Source organism: Canis lupus, chromosome 9, assembly GCF_048164855.1.
Source record: "Canis lupus baileyi chromosome 9, mCanLup2.hap1, whole genome shotgun sequence".
Taxonomy (NCBI): domain Eukaryota; kingdom Metazoa; phylum Chordata; class Mammalia; order Carnivora; family Canidae; genus Canis; species Canis lupus.
This window is the reverse complement of record NC_132846.1, coordinates 60,928,610-60,949,432: the sequence shown is the minus strand read 5'-3', so window position 1 is coordinate 60,949,432 and position 20,823 is coordinate 60,928,610. Positions and strand designations below refer to the sequence as shown.

The 20,823-nt window shown below is 46.8% G+C and overlaps 1 protein-coding gene and 1 long non-coding RNA gene across 3 annotated transcripts in view; one reads left to right on the top strand and one right to left on the bottom strand.

Annotated features, from left to right (window-relative positions):
• KCNK10 (potassium two pore domain channel subfamily K member 10) overlaps nucleotides 1-12,103 on the top strand; it is a 130,479-nt gene extending 118,376 nt beyond the window's left edge. For both annotated transcript variants that reach the window (XM_072839610.1, XM_072839611.1), the window contains exons 6-7: nucleotides 3,698-3,840; nucleotides 5,931-12,103. In XM_072839610.1, the coding sequence (XP_072695711.1) occupies nucleotides 3,698-3,840; nucleotides 5,931-6,551 (764 nt within the window). In that variant the 3' untranslated portion in view covers nucleotides 6,552-12,103. The remainder of the gene's footprint in view (nucleotides 1-3,697; nucleotides 3,841-5,930) is intronic.
• LOC140640355 (uncharacterized) lies at nucleotides 979-19,050 on the bottom strand. The gene is made up of 2 exons (XR_012037047.1): nucleotides 1,727-19,050; nucleotides 979-1,142 (listed from the first exon to the last, which is right to left on the bottom strand). It is a non-coding gene; the product is annotated as an uncharacterized lncRNA (long non-coding RNA).
• Between the last annotated feature and the right edge of the window lie 1,773 nt (nucleotides 19,051-20,823).

Genomic DNA, 20,823 nt, shown 5'->3' with positions numbered 1-20,823 from the left:
GCAGCGCCTTGGTTTCTTCATGGAGTATGGTGCTCACAAGGTAGACAAGGATCTGGAAATCTGGAAAACCGGACATTCTGGAGGGGATAGTAAAGGCTCTTCAAAAGGTGCATGGGTGCCTTCCACATTCATTCTGATGATGCTAACCATCGGGGTGGTCTCCCAGCTGTCCCAACTGGGCAGATGGAAGACTGAAGTCCAGTTTGTAAAAAGAGCAGTTTTTTTTTTTCCTTCTTCTTCTTTTTAAAAAATTACCTAAGGACTAAGCACTGCAAAGTCGAAGCGATTAAAAAAGCGGGGGTTTCTGGGACCCCAGCCCAGTCTTTCCTTATACACAGTGCTCAGCCAACTCAGATGGCACCAGGAGTCACCTGGTAGCATCTGGTGATAGGCCTAAAGCTCTGGAGGGAGACCACAGAGAACTCTTGGGACTATTTCACAAACTTTTTCAAGTTCTCCTGGAGCATAGTTTGCACTGGGTTGTGCTTCATAGTGCTGTGCGTCAGCCCTGGGCTCTCAGCTGGACTGTTAGAGGACACTTAGGACAAGCCCTTCTCTCTAAACACCTGCTTGACTCAGTCTGTTACTCTGTTAATGTGGGGCACAATTTGAGGAACTTTGGAATATAAAATTTAAAAATGTATTTAGTGATCAGTAAAGAGTTTAAGTTTTTTTCTTTTTTTTTTTTTTAAAGATTTTACTTATTTATTCATGAGAGACACACAGAGAGAGAGAGGCAGAGACACAGGTAGAGGGAGAAGCAGGCTCCATGCATGGAGCCCGATGTGGGACTCGATCCTGGGTCTCCAGGATCACGCCCTGGGCTGAAGGCAGACGCTCAACCGCCGAGCCACCCAGACATCCCAAGAGTTTAAATTTTTAATTGGAATTTATGTTATTTGTTTACATATCATCATACAATGTAAGAAGATGCAGGGAAGCTTGTCACTAAAAAAACGCCATTTGACAGTACCATAATTGAATATTTTAAATTTTAATGTTACACATTGCAATGTTATCTTATAAAACAAAAACTGTTATAGTCTATTCTAATTAGAGTCAGCGTATTAAATATCTACTGTCTGCTTTTGTTAATGTTATTGAATCCAGGCCTTCATGTTAATTGAAAAGTCAATATGAATCTGTAAAATAATATGAATTACATTTTATAATACAGCATTGATTGAAGGACCAAAAAATTAAAAAAAAAATAAAAGGAGCCCCAGATTTAATGCACATGGATGTTCTCTGTTGGCCTTTGCGTTGGGACTTCATTTAGAGCTTTATTAAAAATGTCAGAAAAGGTAGCATTGGTTTATTTAGATCTTAAATGAATATGGTTGGCCAACCTAAAATGATTTTGCGTATGGTGCTTCTAAATGAAAAAGTTAAAGGTAACCCAGGAAAGAACACGTGTGATTTATTTAACCTTGTGACACATAAATGCATGGGAAGTGGGTCCCTGCTCTTCATTGTGGATGAGAGAGAAGAAAGGACATCCGTGTTCTTTACCTTTTAGTCTACGGGGACCTCCCTTGTCAGGGAGCACTGCCCAGTTGGTGCACTGCTCCTCCCTGGGTGGTGGGGGGGGGGGTCAAGGAGAAAATGAGAGGGGACACTGGTGCTTCAAGGGCTACTGCCAATGATTTTAATTGATTATTCCTCCCTATTACCATGGATTGAGAGCACATAGTACATACTGGCACTTGACCTTATCTTTACTTACCTAGCAAGGGTGTGACCTCCACAGTCGTAGGCCTTGCACTGTTTTAAGGCCCTTATTTCCCACCGACTGCAGAGCCTTATTTCATTTGTCCTGAGGTCTCCATGGACAGGTGTCTTTTATAATTCACAGTGCTGACTGCAATTAGACCAGACCCCTTTGAAGCTCGGGTTTCCAGGGCTTACACAGATTAGTCTCAAGAAGGCATGCCTTAAAGTTTGTCACAACCTCTGGGGCAATGCTCTAAGAGCAGTAGGGAAGGATACCCCGATTGTTAACAAAGGTACATTAACAAGAGTCCATGGTTGCTGCATCAACCCTTCTAGAAATATAATTGGAACGCTGATCACTGTACAGGATTAAGTCCTGGTTGATTTAGTGGCCGACTCACGTTAGGACAGCCTTAACAACATCACAGCATTTTGATATCCTTGAGATCACACACAGAACTCTGAATTCCAGACAAGCGTAGGGAAGGCCAAAGGGTGTTTTTTTGCGTTGTTCGCTCGCGCCCCCTAGTGACAAGCTTCTTTGGGTGGTGGTGACTGGCTAAGGTAAATCTTTCCTCTTGGCCCCAAGGGGGAAAGCTCACCGTTCTCTGTCTGGCTCAGTGCAGAGACAGAATGAACCTCAAAAACCACTTACTGTTGCAGGAACTCCGGTAGGATCCTCGAGGAGGCTTCGAGGGGAGGGGGAAGAGTTGCCTAAAAGGAAAAATAACAAAGGCAGCTAAATCAGACCCAAGGGGGCTGGCCACACAGCCCATTAGCAATGTCTGGCATTCTAATTTTAAGAAAGTGGCAGTGGCCTGGAGACCTTGTGGGCGGCCCTGGTCCTGCTCAGCGTAGGGTTGGTCTCACCGAGAGGAGCCACAGGCCACAGTGCCTGCCCAGCTGCCTTTGGGAGGCATTACCGATCCCATAAGAGCTAAGTGTGGATTCAGTGGTGCTAGATGAGGGTCCAACCACGACCCAGTGGGAAAGACTAGTAATCACTCATCACGTAGCCCCGTAATGACCCATACGTTACTAATGCCGGTTGTCTTAGAAATGACTGCGCACCTGCCTCACTGGGCAGTAGGGTCTTACACAGTGAGAGCCAGGCTGACAGCAGTTACGTCCTCACATCCTTAGGAGAGGGGGCCGGGCTGGGAACCTGTCTTGTATGACTACCTTTGGCAGCGCCTGTAGGAGGGCTAGAAGAAATAGGCTAATTATTTGCAGTAAATGACTGTTTTTTCCAGTGGAATGGCCGGTCAATGCAATCGGGCAGCTGGCCAATTTGGTTTGATGGATTTCTACTGTAATCCCTACATATAAAGGGATTGGACTAGCCGGCCTTTTAGTTCTGGCACGGCGATTCTAATTACTCAGTCTAATTGACCTTTTGGATTAGCATCATGTAAATACCATCCCTCAGTTAACGGTAAATCACTACTGCTAGGTTCAAAGGCTCAAGAATGCCATTAGGTCTAATTTTACTTTCACACATCCACTCTGCTCCTAATCAATGCATGTATTGAGGAGGAAATAGTTCCAAGAATTCCAAGCCACTGGGGAGTATCGATCTCTCATTTTTATTACATTTAAAGAAGTTTAAGAAGACAGTTGGTGGCTGGGCCTCCTCCCTTGTCCTCTAGCTCATCATTCATTGTTAAGCCTGGGTTGAGAAGAGGTGGACCAAATCGGCCACTGACACTTTTTTGTTATGGGTCTTTGGTTCGTGGGCATTGTTCTGGGCATTACAGTGCATGACCTAGAATCCAAGAAGTTAAGCCACAAGTCAGGCTCCTTTAGGGGAGGGACACACTTTTCCTTGCCCTTCCTTCCCTGTCACGCCCTTGTATACAGCAGGCCTAACAGATGAGTGTCAGGTGGTGATGGGATGACATCTCTGCTACATGGACCAGAATATGTTTGTTCTGCAAAGACCGTATGCTAGACCCTGGTTGAAGTAACGTTTGGTTGTTTTCAGGGGGAAACGCTGGCATCAATTACCGGGAGTGGTATAAGCCCCTAGTGTGGTTTTGGATCCTTGTTGGCCTTGCCTACTTTGCAGCTGTCCTCAGTATGATCGGAGATTGGCTACGGGTTCTGTCCAAAAAGACAAAAGAAGAGGTAGGACCCCTTCCAAATTCTATAAATGTTTCTGAGATCAGATGAACTCATGTCAAGAACTGCCTATCTCTATTCCGTGGGCTGGAGGGTTTCTTCTTATTACATGGAGGCCCCCTACGGCTTTCTCTTTTTGAATCATTACCTAAAAGCCAAGTTCAGTGGGAAAGTGGTTATTTCTGGATCCTTTTTCGGCAGGTGAGAACATCTAGTGACTCATCAGCCCACAGATCCTGGAAGGACTAGTAAACAACGACTTTTAATTTTTATTTTTAGGAGAGAGAGAGAGAGAGTGTTAGTGGTGGAGCCAGGGGGTGGGGTGGGGGTGGGTGTGCAGAGGGAGAGGGAGAGAGGGAATATCAAGCTGACTCTCTGATGAGTACAGAGCCCCACGTGGGGCTGGATCCCAGGACCCTGAGATCACATGACCTGAGCTGAAACCAAGAGTTGGATGCTTAAGTGACTGAGCCACCCAGGTGCCCCAGAATGACTTATTTTTAAGGAATGAAATTAAAAGGGGGAAAAATAGCAATAGTCAGAAGAGGTAGACTGTAGTTGAGGGAGGTGTGCAGATACGTGGGAAAGACTTAGAAAGTTTACAAAAAGCTTAGGAAAGATGGGCCTGTCCATTGGGTCTTGGGGTCTGTATGGGAATGCAGTACGATATTAGGACTCCTTCTCGATTTTCTGAGACCCAAGTCCTTCACCAGCTGTGAGGAAGCAAACACACCTTTACCACCCCCCTGGTTGTCAGATCTATAGAAACAAATCTACCCCTCTGTGTGGGGGCAGGCAGTCTTTACTCCTTCCTATAAACATGCATGAAAATCTACACAAAAGCAAGAAAAGGAAGAGAGAAGAGGGGAAGGTAGATTTTGTGATTTAAAAAAAAAATCCATGTAGTTCTTCTAGGAAGAGAGGAAAAGAACTGAAAAGGAGGACAAGAGAAGCAACAGTGAGCGCTAACAAGTGGAAGAGAGATAAAAACCCCAAAGAAATAAAAAGAGGGACAGCCTCCTGAAGGGCAACTGTTCACTTGCCCAAAGATAGACATTCTGTAGAAAGGGCCCCAGGACAAAGTTGCTGAATGGGAAAATTTCCCGTATGGTTTCCAGGCCCAAATGTTAATTTTCCTGGCTTGTGGAAACACTGGCAATGCAATCCTGTCAGTGTACTCCCCAGGCTGATGCCCCACGTGGCTAACTGACCTGCTCTAGTGAAAGGAAAAGTAGCCACGTAAATATCCACTTTCCTCAATGCAAAAATGCAAACTTGTGGGTTCCTCATCTGCGTAGAAAAGCCGGGGACTAGGGCTATTTGCACTGCTGAATGAGAGCCAAGAAATTTGGTATCCCTCCTCATGCATTCCGAGGAAGAACGTTCTGTGGGCTTTCACAGAACCCGACTAGGGAAGTTTGATTACCAGGAGCCCTGGAGGGTGTTCCTAAAGCAGGGTAAGCCCGATAGCACTTGACCATGGTGTGGCCAGGGTGAGCAACACTCCCAGTGTGGCCGGGACTGCAGGGCTGCCTAGGACACAGGGCATTCTGTTTCACCACTGGGACAGTCCCAGTCCCACTGGCACAGGTTGGTCACCCTGCCCAGACAGCAGCATTGGAGGCACAGAGAGGGGCCAAGGTGCCCGGAGGGGGTGGGGGGGCATGTCTTTGCCTCCCTAACACTGAGAACTCTGTGAGCTAGACGGGATCACCTCCAGTTAGGTGGCAGGAATGAGGCCATACCACTAAAAAGGGGATGGGCGCATGATGGGAACCCAAGCCTGTCCAACTCCAGAGAGCGGCCTCTCCACCCGCACAATGCCCTCCTCACAAGCCCCTGCACCTTGGGCTCCTGGCGGCTTCTCTAGCACCTGTGCTCCCTGAGTCACCCGAGCCGGGCGCCCAATCGAGATAGATGTTTAGGGCACAGGTAGCTCGTGCTCCCCCAGCTCCTGGCCTCCCTGGAGCCAGCCTCTCCCTCCCGGCCAGGGACACCCAAGGGCTGTGGGCGCTGGGGTGGGGTAGGTTGGGGGGGGTCCCCTGAAGCGGAGACAACGTTCTCAGTGTGTTGTTGCCCTTCTGTCCCCCGGCCAGGTGGGCGAAATCAAGGCCCATGCGGCCGAGTGGAAGGCCAACGTGACGGCCGAGTTCCGGGAGACGCGGCGGCGGCTCAGCGTGGAGATCCACGACAAGCTGCAGCGCGCGGCCACCATCCGCAGCATGGAGCGCCGCCGCCTGGGCCTGGACCAGAGGGCCCACTCGCTGGACATGCTGTCGCCGGAGAAGCGCTCCGTCTTCGCCGCCCTGGACACAGGCCGCTTCAAGGCCTCGTCCCAGGAGAGCATCAACAACCGGCCCAACAACCTGCGCCTGAAGGGCTCGGAGCAGCTGAACAAGCACGGGCAGGGGGCCTCCGAGGACAACATCATCAACAAGTTCGGGTCCACCTCCAGGCTCACCAAGAGGAAAAACAAGGACATCAAAAAGACCTTGCCCGAGGACGTTCACAAAATCTACAAGACCTTCCGGAACTACTCCCTGGACGAGGAGAAGAAGGAGGAGGAGACGGAGAAGATGTGCAACTCGGACCACTCAAGCACCGCCGCGCTGACCGAGTGCATCCAGCAGCAGGCCGGGGTGGAGAACGGATCGGTCCCCACGGACACCAAAGACAGGGCACTCGAGAACAACGCATTACTTGAAGACAGAAACTAAATGCCGAGGACCTCGGACCCGACCAAGCGTTGTGGTTGGTTTGTTTTTTTTTTTATATTCACCCTGAGACACGTGCCTTAAACAGACTTCTCGATAGTCCGAAATTACATAGCATTGAAGAATATATTTCACTGTGCCATAAACGACTTGAGAAAGATTGCTCTGCCAAAAGGAATCCAAGGACAAGGGCCGCACTTCCGACAGTGGCCGCAGGACACCCAGGGAGTGTTGGCACACGCAGGAGGTCGTGGCCACCGAGTGAAGGGCAGGTGCGGGTCGGGGCCGCGCCCCCCTGTGCAGTGCCGCGCCGGCCCCGGCATGTAGAAAGGGCAGCTATTCCTTAGACCAGCCTTCTGAAAGGAGCAGGTGTGTCTTCTACATGGAGCCTCGTTCCCCGAAACTACCGTTAGAGATATGTGCACACACAGAAGAGGGGTGGAGGGGGTCTGAACAAGTACCTGTGATGAGGCTGAGAGCCGACCTTGTGGTAGGTCGTGCTGAGCTGGAATTTTGATAGCGAACCACTCAGTGCGTATCCAGTCTTTCTACGCTCCAAGTGAATGTCCGTGGGACCCGCGAGCACGTGGAATTTGTGGGAAACAGATCAGAGCACACGTATTAAAAGGTGCAATTGCTTTCCTCATTACAAAAGAGAGAAAAAAATCACAAATGCATCACACTGTGGATATCACCTTAACCAATGACAGAAGCCTAATGAATTTCATCTGTCGGCGAACGACAAATGAACTTGCAAGCATTGGCGAAAACTCAACCTCATTCGCTGCATGGTTACAGGCAAAAAAAAAAAAAAAAAAAAAAATCATGCATTTTCCTCAGTGGGTGCAGTGGTGAAAATAAACTGGTTTTGAAATGTCCATGTTCACTTTCCTAGTGGAACTCTGGTTATAGGTTGTTTTGATAAGAGGGGGAAAAATACCAAAACGATTGCCTTGCATGATGCCAGTGGCTTACTGTTCTGTCTAGCTGATCCTAAATTTTTATAAAAATAGACATCCTGCATGTCTGAGACATACCAAGGAGGACCATGGCATCATTCCATCTCAGGGCTTTTTGTCCCTTTGGGTGTCTTAAAGGTAGACGTAGTGGCGAGGTCCCATCTTGCTATCTCCAAACAAAAGAAAGAATCCCCCAACCAACTCTTTCTTGTACAAGAAAATTGAATTGTTTTCATTGCTTGCAGCTTAAGTGCCATTAATGCCATTTAAAAACTAATGCTTAAAAGAAGTATTTACAACATTCCACTTTTATGTTTGGGTGTTCCTTATTTGGAAAGCATCACTTCTTTTCCTTGCTATTTTGTCTTGCACCTGCTACTCACTAACGGAACACCTGTGTGATGGTTCCACAGGCCAACAGTGCAACACGATTGTTCCATGAGGGTTTGGGTGGTCAGTGAAGGAAAGTGGGGGAGTGGCCAGTCATCAGTTTGGAGAAGAAGATTTTTAGTAGATTTTTTTTTTTTTTAATCAGAAAGGACAAAATATGTGTGGGGCTCACCATCCTCTGTGCGCCTCAGCCCGTTGCATAATTGGCTATTTGTGGTCCCGATGCAGCCGTTTGGACCACATGCTCTTAAGCATTTGGACCTGGCAACCCCAAACCCCAGGAAGTTGCTGGTTATGGGCCTCCCAGGCTCAGCGCCACCTTTTGGGGATTCACGTGGCTAACACGCACAGAGTGGACTTATCAAGAGATCACAGAACTAGCAGAGACTTCCCGAAATCATCTGATGCTTTCTGACTTCTGGGGAAAATCATACCTACCACATCCTTGACCACTGGTACCAGGGCAGACCTCTTTCTGCCCATTTCCCAAAAATGCACAGTTCTCCCTTGCCTGGAGGCACATGCAGCTCCACCTTCCCCTACCCCAAAATTTTAAGCTCTAGCTAAAGTTCTGGCATTGCTTTTGGGAAGGAGCCAAATAAGAATCAACTTTCATGAGGCCCTTCCTGTCAATGGTCCATTTGGGCTCATGCCTCCCAGGGGCTGGGGCTGGTGCTCACTGGCAACATCCTGTGTCCACGTATGAACAGACATGGAAATGACGTTAATGCAGGTGTGGGCACTGGCTCTTACTGTGAGGGTCTTTCCAGCCTGACAAAATGTGTTTTACTTGGTAGAGATCTGGAACTTCATTCTTCTGACAAGTTAAAAAAACCTCCCTGATTAAACTACCCATTGATCTCATTCATTTGCATTTCCACCCTGTAGTCCTCGTGACCTTCTTTATAGTAGTGTGTTAAAATCCCAGACCCTACAGACGACTCTGGCAAAGAGGCTTCCCTGTCATTTATCCAATGGTTTCCACGGGCCAGGCACTGGATCAGGCACTTTATGGGCATTAGCTCACTGAAACCTCATAGCAACGCTCTACGGGAAGTGTTTGCAAACCCATTATATACAGATGAGGATGCGGAGGCTCAGGGAAGCGGAGTAACCTACCCACTGGCACACAGCAAGAAGGTGGTATAGAGGTGGTATTCAAAGGCCGTCTGACCAAAGTCTGCTTTTGACTTTGCTCTAGTGTCCATGTCATGCACTCTTGTGAATGTGTGTGTGTCTGTGCGTGTTTGTGTGCGTTGTGTGTCTTTCTAGTTTCACGGACACGGCATACAGAGGCGGGGAGAAGATCTCTATGGCCAGGAGGGTACGTCGAGGTCTCTGTGTAAACGTGACCTACAGTGTTGCCCTTCCAGATGCTTATACATTATTTTTGGTTTGGGTTTCGAGAATGCTGTGTGTGGCACACTTTCTGTATTGTTAAAAATGCCCTTTGAAAGCACTCTTTTGCACTTTACTTGCTTACCTTGCAGGAACTCCGTATACAGCAGGAATAAAACAATTCAAAGCACTAAGCTGCACATTCTACCAGATGGAACAGCTGTTGGTGTGTGCATAGACGCTTCCCCAAATGAGGCGAATCACAGTAATACGGACGGATCAAAAATAGCCCTTGGCAGAGAGTGGGAAAATATCCAATATAACCTGTTCCCTGAGTACAGAGGGGGCCAAAGCCCTGAGGAATAGAATCAAAGAAGAGCCCTCCCTCTGTGGAGCTTGATCCACTAGTTATGTGGGCAGTATTGGACAAGCTATAACATACTCTCCAAGGGAGAAGCTGAGAGGGAGTAAGAGCTTAGTGTGTACGAGCTAAGATTTGGGGGGAGGCCAGTTGTTACGAAGTTGCTTGAATGAGTTACCCTTTTAAGATGTGACAATTAGTATGCAGCAAAACTGCTACAAATTCTAAACACATCAGCACAGCCCTGCCCTGCCCTTCCGACCTGTGCTCCCTACCCTGCCATAAACTTGGAATAAATGCCTTGATTTTGCACATGGGAAGAGCACATGTTCTGTATCTTCAGTGGGCAGTGTCTTTTGCTTCACCTGGTAATTGGGTACTGATCCTTCCTTCCGTAATAGATCTGGAGGGTTACTGCTGACGGCCGGGGGGACAGTTTGGGAGACTATAGCTCCATACCCAGTCCTAACCCAACAGTGAACCCTAGGAACTTAATCACTTTTGGGGTAGGGCCCTAATGGGTGTGCAGGTCGGGGTGTCCCTGGCCTGCAAGTGAGGCGACTGGGACTATTTGTCTGGGCTCCCCTGTCCCAGCCTGTGATCGTGGGTACCTCGGATCTTGCGCTTCTCTGTTACCTCATCAGTGCATTGAGGGCTTTGAACACAGGTAATCATCAAGGCTCCTTTGAGTTCTGCGGTTCTCTGACCAAACATCCCCTGGCCTCTGAGTTCGTTATATTTATGAAGAACCGTAGTAGCTGGTTTTGTGAATACCGACTAATGGGCTCCCCTCATTTTAGGCTAAGAGGAGAGCTTAGTCTCCTGCCCTTTGGGATTTGTTTCTGGGTAATCGATGGAGACCCAGTTGTGTTTGGGACCCTGGTGTCCAAATTAGAATGGTGCCCTGTGTAGGCTCACTCTATCCTCTCATAGCACACGGTCACCCGGAAGGCTCAGGCTACATGAGCATTTTTTGCATGGTGTTAAGACTATTTAAAGAATTTTAAGCTCTTCTCTATTTGCAGTCAGTTGTAGTAAAGGTTCCCTTTGATTACTTCATGAATTCAAATACTATAGACAGATCTCTCTTTCTCTCTCTGTCTCTCTTATACACACACACACACACACACACACACACACTGGAAATAAGAGGCTTTGGGTTCTATGGGGACCATTTGATGTTGAAAGTCCTATCGTGCTAGACATTAGCAAACCACCCCTTTGCCCCCTTCTGAGAGGACATCATTTCCTGGCTGAATCAATGCTGCTCATCTATTTGTGTGCTTGGTTTTGGGGATTACTGAGAATGCGGCCACAATTTGAGTGGGACAGATTTATTTAGACTCATTGGATTGGGTAATGAGTAATTGGGAATGTAGACCATCCCATGTATACTGCAGTTTCCAAACCATAGGAAAGGCATAGGAAAACAGACAAATGTGCAGAGACTCTCGAAAAAATGAGGAAACCCCCCCCAATATTGCATTTCTTGTCTCTGCTTTCTGCATCCCGCTAATGTTTCAAGTGGAAGTTTATGATTTCTGTTATGGTGCAACTGTGTGCAAGGACAGTGGCTGTGTCAGCGGAGGGAGCTTTCACTGGCATAGTATAAGAGCTAGTTAGCAATGGCCTTAAAAAATAAAAGTGGGAACTCTCAGAAACAAAGGTGACTTGAGTTTGGCATTGTAGATGCTGATAATTCTGCATATGGAAACTTTGGAATGAATAACATGTTGATTACATGGCTATAAATACAGCCCTGCACCCTGTCCTTGTACCATAAACCAGCAGCGTTGTACTTCACCAACTTGTCCGCCATCCCTGTAAACCTCGGTCCTCCCATGGCTGTCCCTAGGTCACATGACATCAGTGCAGTGGCAAAGAGGAGAAATAAGAAGTATCTCTGGTTTTACTGAAAGTGATGATCATTTTCACAGGTGCCTAAGAGATTTGAAATCTACCTTCTGTTCCCAGTTCTTAAGTGAAAAATCTCAAATCGTTCCCTGTGTATTTAAAAAAAAAAAATCCTTGAGAGGACTCACTCCGTAGATACAGCAGACCAATGTTACAGAAGGTGATTGGAAAACCTCTCCTTTGCCATCAGGGCGCCGAGCTTGAAGGGAGAAGGTGCAATGGTGCCTAGAAACGATATGCAAACCAACCCACATGCCAGCCTCCAGCCTCTTCCCCGTCCCAGACTCCAGACTCCTAGGCAGGGACCCCAGTGATGACGATAAACTCACGTGTGGAGGTGTTTTACCTGTTTTTCTCTCTGTAGGATTTCATGGTGCTTTAAAAAAAAAAAAAGGCATTTTACAGAAAATAATGTGGGGTGGGGGGAGGAGGGAATTTCGTAATGTTCTTAGGAAAAGTATAAGAGCAAATTTGCTTGTAACGTTTCAATGAGCTCTGCTGCTATTGTCTTTATTTGATGATGATGATGATGTAACTTTTTTTTTTTTTCAATGATGCAGAAAATTGCAACAAAGACCTTCTGGAAGATCTGATCCAATGTCTCTCCTGTTTTCCTTTCTTTTGTGGGGCCAAGCATGGTTCACAGTGGCTTGGGTGGTGGCTACACTCAGGTCTTCTGGCTGAGCACACCCACTTACATGCAGGCATCAGCACCAGACTAGAGCCTAAACAAACCCATTGTCTTGCAGGTTGAGGAGCCCACCCTGGGTTTGAAGCAGGTTATAAACTCCTCAGGGCAGGAATTAGCCTTTTTCATCTCCATTTCCAGCACCTAGTGCTGTGCTTGATATAATAGAGACACTCAAATTATTGGTGGAGTAATTTTAATACCATTTCATAGCACATTTTCATCCTCTGAGGCAGATTTAATCTTTTCATGACTTGGAAGTCATTTGGAGCCAAGGCTGGTTAAATAAGCAAATTTATACCACTCCTAAAGTATCGTCTTGGTCAAAACCCAGTTTACCTATGAAGTAATGAGTTTGATCTGTATTTTACAAAGAACTCCAAAATTTACAGTGATCGTCATTGAAATAACTAGACTGTAAGGATGACTACTCTGAAGGATAGCTCTCAGTCAGATGTTTGGTGATGGGATTTATTTTTTAAAGATTTTATTTATTTATTCATGATAGACACACAGAGAGAGACAGAGAGAGAGAGACAGAGACAGAGACACAGGCAGAGAGAGAAGCAGGCTCCATGCCAGGAGCCCGACGTGGGACTCGATCCTGGGACTCTAGGATCACGCCCTGGGCCAAAGGCAGGCGCTGAACTGCTGAGCCACCCAGGGATCTCTGCAATTTTTGTTTTAAAACCAATCTTATTACTGTAGATATATCTTGACTCTCTGTGAATCTAGGAAATAAGGGCCTGTGCTTTGTGAGGATGTCAAATATATGGCAAATGTGCCACCACTCCTAACTCTTGTACCCAAGGCAGCTCTCTTAATCACAGAGTCACTTCCCTATTAACCCAAGTACATTCTTAGAATCTTTTTAAAATTTATTTATCAGAGAGAGAGAGAGAGAGAGAGAGAAGCAAAGACTCAGGCAAAGTTGGAGAAGCAGGCTCCATACAGGGAGCCCGACATGGGACTCGATCCTGGGTCTCCAGGACCACAACCCAGGCCAAAAGCGGCGCTAAACCGCTGAGCCACCGGGGCTAACCCCTCTTAGAATCTATTTTAAGACTATACTCAAGGTTAGTAGCTTTCAAAATATTGGTCCAGTGACCCTTGTAGGTCCTCAAGATTCTTTCATGGGATCATGAGGTCAGAACTATTTCCAGAACAATGCTGAGACATTATCTGCCTTTTAAACTTGTTCCTTTATGAAGGCATAGCATTTAGAACTGAGTAGCATTAGTTACTGAGAGGACAGGGGCAAGGTAATATGATACCTTTTGTTGAACATTAAAGAATTTTCCAAAATTCTTGTAAATGGACATGTGTTTCCTAGAGAAGCCCAAAGTACCCAGATACAATATTTCTCTGGTCCTGCCCAGCTGTTTTGTGGGGATCCAGCCCCTCAAATTCCTCTCCAGTTAGCCCTAAGAATCCCAGAGGCATCTCACAGGTGCTCAATTTCATAGCCACCATGCTGTGGGAATCGGTTTTCTGGAAGCCTCTCTGCCCCTCCAGGACTGGAATTGATGGCTTTCCAATGATTTCCCTGGTGACAGCTGTCACTCCATTGTTGCAATTGTCCATCTTCCCTGTATCCAGAGATCCTAGAGGGACATCTTGTTCCCTCATTGTTTTCATGGGCCTGGCATAGTGCACAGAACATGGTAGAAGCTCAAAAGACATTTGTTGGATAAACAGCCAACCAAAACCATCGTGTTGAGTAAGGAGCCTCTGTGGACTGTAGGAACAGAGGAAGAGAACCCAAATGTGGGGTGAGCTTGAGGGAAGGTTGGGCGGATTCAGTGTGAGAGGGAATCCTAGGGCACAGGGTAGCAGTCCAGACAAAAACGGCAAGTATATTGGAAGATTTCTGCATACAGAACACTGACTCCAAAGACAGCTTTTACCTGATTACCTCCATGGCCTTACATCAATCACAGGAGCCAGAGCAGTGTAAACACCTTAATATAAAACTATTCCAGGATTGGTGCTAGGGTATACCTGGCCATACGAATTTGAGATGGCACATAAGTCAACATCCATCCATTGCCTTTGTGGGAAATATTTTAAATTTTTAGTGAGTGGTTCTTAGAAATAAATTAAAAAATGCACTAAAAAAATCTAAAGCTATATACATATACACAAATATATATAATGTCTCTCATAAACTGTTTGAAAGAGTTGTGTTTAATAAATGAATTTTAAAGGTCATTAATTATTACATGGAATCACTTAAGATAAATAAGGATTTTTTCCTCACTTGGAACATGATAACATTAAAATATTTTCCAATAGAGCAATCTGTGTTATCTATAAACCACCTACATCAATGGCTGTTTTGAGTGATTTGCAAATACCTGAGGCAAAGAACCTGTAAGACTTCAGAAGATATAAGTTTGTTTTGAAATGAAGAGCCTTGGAGAACTCCACCATTCTGGAATGAACAGATTAGTTGCAAATGTTAAGAAATTTGCAAATGTTAAGAAATAAGAAATACATATAATGCTAACATAATTTCTGGGTGTACATTTCAGTATTTTAGGTAGGACATTAATGTATGCCTTAAAAGAACATTGTTCTAGGGATCCCTGGGTGGCTCAGCAGTTTGGCCTTTGGCCCCGGGTGCGATCCTGGAGTCCCAGGATCAAGTCCCGCATCGGGCTCCCAGCATGGGGCCTGCTCCTCCCTCTGCCTGCGTCTCTGCCTCCTTCTCTCTTTGTGTCTATCATGAATAAATCTTAAAAAAACAAAACAAAGCAAAAAAACATTGTTATTTACTTGTCAGATTCCAAAGGAAAAAGAAAAGTGATAGGTTGTCCCATTATTCGTATAAGTGAATACGAATCCAAAATAATTTCACCACCGAATTATTGTTGAGGGGAGGAAAGGGAAGAAACACCAGTGGTGATGGTAACAGACTAAGATTGCAGATTGCATCCATCTATCCATCCATCCATTTACCAACATTTATGGAGCCTCTTTGGTACGAGGTCCTGGGAGAGTGGCAGGGGATGGCAAAGCCATAGTCCCTGCCCTCACCGATCTCACATTGTACAGTTAGGCAGCCCTGCACAATGTTTCTCTGGGTGGTAAAATCCTGCAATCCCATTGGAGGAAGAGCAATAGTAGGACAGCATGTGATTTGGTTCAAAAGCACAGGGGGGCTAGGAATTCAGAGAGCATGAGGATCAGTGGGCACCATGGCAGTCAAAGCAGGGTTTCTGCAAGAGGCATCATCTTAAAGAAAATAGATTAAGACTGGTTAGGGAGCAGGGGTGTGTGAATGGCTCCAAAGTGTAATTCTGTGTGAGAATATTTAAGATCAATCCATTTGTCTGAGCACATCACAAATAAATCCTTGCTAGGGATTACTTTGTTATAAGGCATTTCCTTTTAAGGGTGAAATGCCTTATAATGACTCAAATAAATCACAAATGCTAAGCCAAACTCAAAAGATGAACAGAAGAGAAGTGTCATTGGCCCCCAATTACAACAGGAATCGTAACTCCTTCTGATAGCCCACATGTGACTCAAGCACATGCAGTACCTTCGCTTCTCTTCCGTGTGTTTTCCCTCCCTCTAGTCTCATATCAAGCAGATCTTAGGTTCTGGCTTCATTTCCTCAAGGGAGGAACATAATGGCAAGAATATTCCCACCTCTTTGGTTCAAGAGCCAGGCCCACGAGAGGATTTCATTTGACAGAAGCACAGCGGCTTGGAGCACACTGATGGGAAAAGGACTTCCCCAAGTCAGAGGATATGGTCTTAGGTTGGGGACAGAGTCTGGGGTCCTTTGTACAGCCCCCTAAAGAGAAAGGACAGACAGCATGATGAGCATCATCCGAGAAGCCCTTGGGTAGCCCTGCCAGAGGGGCCAGGGGCACCGGAGGAAGCGATGCAGGAAAGCCCAGCCCAAACCACCAACCAGACTAGAATTTCCCTCACTACTTGAAAGGGTATTAGGTTGCTTTACAGAAAAAATAAAGAACTTCACCATTTCTTGCATACCTGAACTTTTTTTCTGTCTTAAATGACTTTTCTTGATTTGAACCTATAACATCTTGTTTCTTAGGCAGGAACAGAAGATCAGTTTTCTCCTTGATTTGTGAAAGATTCCTATTCTAGAAACACTTGGTTTGTGTCTGAGCAGTGCCTTCAACCGGACAATCTCTTTTTGAGGAAGGGATGGGTTGGTAGTTTCCTGTAACTAGAGACCAGGAACACCCTCAGCTGAACTACTTTTTATCTTCTTCCAGCCTCAGCAGTGAGGAGGTGGGGCCCAGCAGAGTTTATTTGCCTGAGGGAGTAGGAGGGATGAGGGCAGCAGTGGGGGTCCCTCCAGGGGGAGAGAGAGAGATCCAATCGGCCCCATGGCCAAACTAGGTCATAGGACTGAACTCCAGACTCGCCCAGGCCTGGCTACCCTCTGGGCACCCAGACACATACTCATGCCTGCCCCTGGGCTCTCTCCCTTCACTAGCTCAGCCCTGTGGGATCTGGGGTCCAAAATCAATTCTTGCCAATCTGAGGAAGGACTCCCCCCCCCCCCCGGAAAATAGGCATGTGTGCATCTGAGAGGGGCCCACCTCCTCAGTCATCTCAGGAGCTCTTAGACGAAAGAACATGATCACGAAAAGCTGACTGCATATTCTCAACGGGGCTGGAGGATCACTGTGTGGTACAAACATGGTTTTGTCTCTCCCTGAGTTTTCCTTTTCCTTTTCCTCTGTCTACCTTCTGCATGCCCCCATCCCCACCTCAATTCAAGTAAAAGAAGGATGTGACTGCAAAGGAAGAAAAAGTAACCTAGCATTTCCCTGGCTATTTATTTTCTCAGAAGTCCGAATGCTTGGTGGATGGTGATGGAAAAATGAGAACTGGTAAAGGAGAAAAGATAGGGGATCCAGGCAAAAATGTCTTCCAGAAGCTAAGAGGTGAAATAATCTCCCTAGAGGAGAGATGCTCCTCAGAGCATCTGGAAGCAGGTAGAACCAGAGGCTCTTCTTCTCCTGGAGGGCAAGGATCCCACGAGGGTAATATTCTGCATGTCCTGGTGCAGAGTCAGGGCACATGAGCCAAAACTACTGGACAATGAGTATAGGAGATAAGGGAATCCCCACATAGATGATCCTGCCTAGTCTGAGGTACAGAGGCCTGCCAGGAAGCTAAAGGTAGTCTTGGATTTGGGGAAGGCCAGCCCTGAACAGGTGAGAGCTTTCAGAAAAATGATCTTAGCAACAATCAAAAGCAAGAAGAGGTAGCCTGAGGTTATAGAAGGACCTCAAAGGGACCTGAACTGAAGGGATTAGGGAGGGCCTTCCAATGGGAAGATAAGCGGGTCAGCTCGAGGAGACTGTTTTCTCCCTGGATGTCTATGGCAGCCCCTGTGCCATGCTCCACAAGAGGAAGAAAAGGTTGCTGGGACAGAGGAGGTTTTCCTAGAATGGCTTTTCCTAGGGTCCAACCAAATACTCAAGACAGCACAATGCATCCCCATATGGATGCCTGCAAAAGTGCACAGTGTGCTTGACTCTGGCCAGGGGATTTTTGGTTGCAAGGCCATACGTTGAAAATGCTAGGCTTCAACTCAGTACATCTCAAGACAGTGTCAGGGTGGAGGGGTCCATCAGTATGAAACTCATTGCCAAGGCCCAGCACTAGGCTGGATGCTGGATCTCAGCACAAACAGTTGCCATCTGTCGAAGGGGAGGTGAGCATCTAGAAACATCAGGGGTCTTCACCAAAGTTACAAAGCAGGTGTCCTGCCCCAAGTTCTTTCCTGGGGGGAAGTTTATTGGAGAGGATCAGCAGATAAAGGGAGCAGGAAAGTGTAAAATGAGAATCCTCGTTTAACAAAAATGATGTTCAGGCTTAACAGTGGTGAGGATCTCCCCCATTTCTGTATCTTTAAGCTCAGGATTCTGGGCCTTTTCTCTGACAAGAGACCCAGAAGAAGTCCCGAAGGCCATTAGAACAAAACAAGAGGTCATGACCTTTCACAAAAGATTTAAAAAAAAAAAAGAGGCTAGAATACTCCAGGGCTACCATATAGGAAGCTCTTAACTATGTGCTAGGTACATGCACACACAGTTAATGATTTTATTATTAATTAAATAGTTATGTACAATATTTAATACTAAGTGTTTCTGTCCTCTTATTCTATGTGGTTATCTGTACAGAAGAAGAGAATTGATTAAGTGGAAAAAATATACAACTCAGAATTTGACTAGTCCCTTTCTCTAGGGGGTATGATTTCTCCTTTCCAATTTATTTTCCATTTCTTTATGTTTTAACACTAAAAGAAACTAAAGAGTCTTTCAGTCATTCTTGGCTCGTCAGACTCATCGAGAAGGTTAAGCTTGACTGTCTCCTTTTTTTTACCATAACACAAATGCAAGTCCTGTTTGCTAAGGTGGGCAGACAACTGTAGTGATGCACCCAAGGTCACACCTTGAGGGAAGACAGGATTGGGACAGAAAATAGATACGTGCTCAGCTCTAGATTCCACATTCTTCTTATTGGCGCTTCCCTGCCATGAAGCGTCCAATCCAAACATGACAATTACATCACAGTAGAGGGAACAGGGAGGGGCTCCAGTAGATACCACTGCTTTGTCATCAATGGTACCAGATAGCCTAGGGTAACTCATCTCTCTCCAGAGTCACTTGGGGGAGTCTCTTAAGGCTGGGATTCTGACTTCCAGGAATCGAGGACTGTTCCTCCCCAGTGGCTGGAGGATGAGCAACCATCTGTGATTGGAGCCCCATCCAGAGCTCCCCTTCCCTTGTGTCTCAGTTAAAGCACAGTTACCCTCCAGGGTCGAGCAATAGCGATGCCTTGTAATGACTGTACCTGAATATTAACAGCACCCACCCCCCCAGCCCCATCCAGCTCAGTGAAAAGATAAGTCAGAGCTCGATATAAGTTATAGGCTGTCCATCCGTAATATCACTAGGGAAAGCCAGAGAGTTCACCACCTATCAGGGAATGTGGTAGGCTGTCCAGGTTACATATGAGGTACGAGTGTGTAGTGGAAAATACAAGGTAGTGTCTTCACCTTCCTCTTTTTCTGTCTCCCTCTCTTGTTCCCTGAGTCCCATCCTCCTTGAAGCAGTTATGAACGGGGGGAGGGGGGGGGAGGGAGTCTATTGGAGGGATGTGGGTGGGCTTCATCCTTATGGGGACTTTTTGGAATCCTTCCCCTAGGCTACACCTGCTCTCCTCCTCATCCTGGATGGTTTCTCTTCACCAGATGTGGCTCCTGGGGAGGAGGATGGAGGGCACTGGCCATTACCCCACCTCTACCTTCTGCCCAGTTCTCCTTGCCTGCAGAGTCTGCTAAAGCTGGGCAACTGGCCTTCAGCAAGAAGTTCCTCCTGCAGTTTGGGGGGTTTGGTTGTAGGCCATGCTGTTGTTTCTATCCATGTTTCCTATGGACCCTTTCATGTCTTACAGGATTCTATTCAAAAATATCTCTTGGCATTTAGAAGTCATTTCTCACATTGGAAGACCCCACTTCCTCCTGGCTTTAGGAGGCCAGGAAAGCTGGTGTGGGGAATGTTTGGGAGTAGGGTATATTAATAGTATTTGTGTGCCTTGGAGTAGTTTCTGTGCTTTGCAAAAGTTTACAGTTTTGTTTTTTTTTAAAAGGTCCATCCCATGAACTTCACGGGGTCTGGGAGGGTAGGTGGTGGTGGTAGTGCATCAATGGGCAAGGTATGGGACGAGACTCCAGACCCAAGCAGACAGAGCCTGTGCCTTTCTTTAGGCAGGGCGGTGACAAGCAGTGACATTGCAGCCCATTGCCCTGTGGAGCACAGCAGCAGTATCCAGGGGCCCCATTTCCTGGGGCCATGTGGGCCAGGAAAACCTTCCCGGCCAGTCACAGGATAGTTACTACAAAAAGTGGCTTGCCTCTTCTTGCCATCATTTCTCCCTTCATTGCTGCCAAATGGGAGGCTCCTCTCTGTTCTGCCCAGAGCCCTGCATCATGGGGACAGGTTTCTGCCACCACCCCCACTTCGGAGGATGCCTTCATGCGGTCCAGATCATCATTTCTCTCTCTCTTTTTTTAAAGATTTTATTTATTCATGAGAGACAGAGAGAGAGAGGCAGAGACACAGGCAGAGGGAGAAGCAGGCTCCTGGCAGGGAGCCCGATGCGGGACTCGACCCCGGGTCTCCAGGATCATGACCTAGGCTGAAGGCAGCGCTAAACCGCTGAGCCACCCGGGCTGCCCTCATCATTCCTCTTTACTCCCAAACTCTTTTCCAGGAGTCATCTTAGTCCAGTTGTTCTGAGTGTGACGAAACTCCAGGGAGAGATCGCCCATTACCCAGAGGGTGAAGATGGCAGCAAGAGCCACAAAGCAGTATTTCTCTGGCCCTGCCTGCAGCTGCCCGGGGAAGTCCCCTGCCCTGAGTTTCTCTCACATCTGCATCTCAGAAGTCCCCCCTCCCCCCTGACTCTGTCATGCAGTACTCATCATTTCCTCTTCGGCTGCTGGGCTGTGTGAGGGCTCTGGGCTGCTGCCAACAATCAAACTGGCAGGCAGGCCATGGAAGATGCTAGAAGGTCCTGGGGCTGGCCCTTAACTATGTATATCCAAGAGAGGGTCCTGGGAGG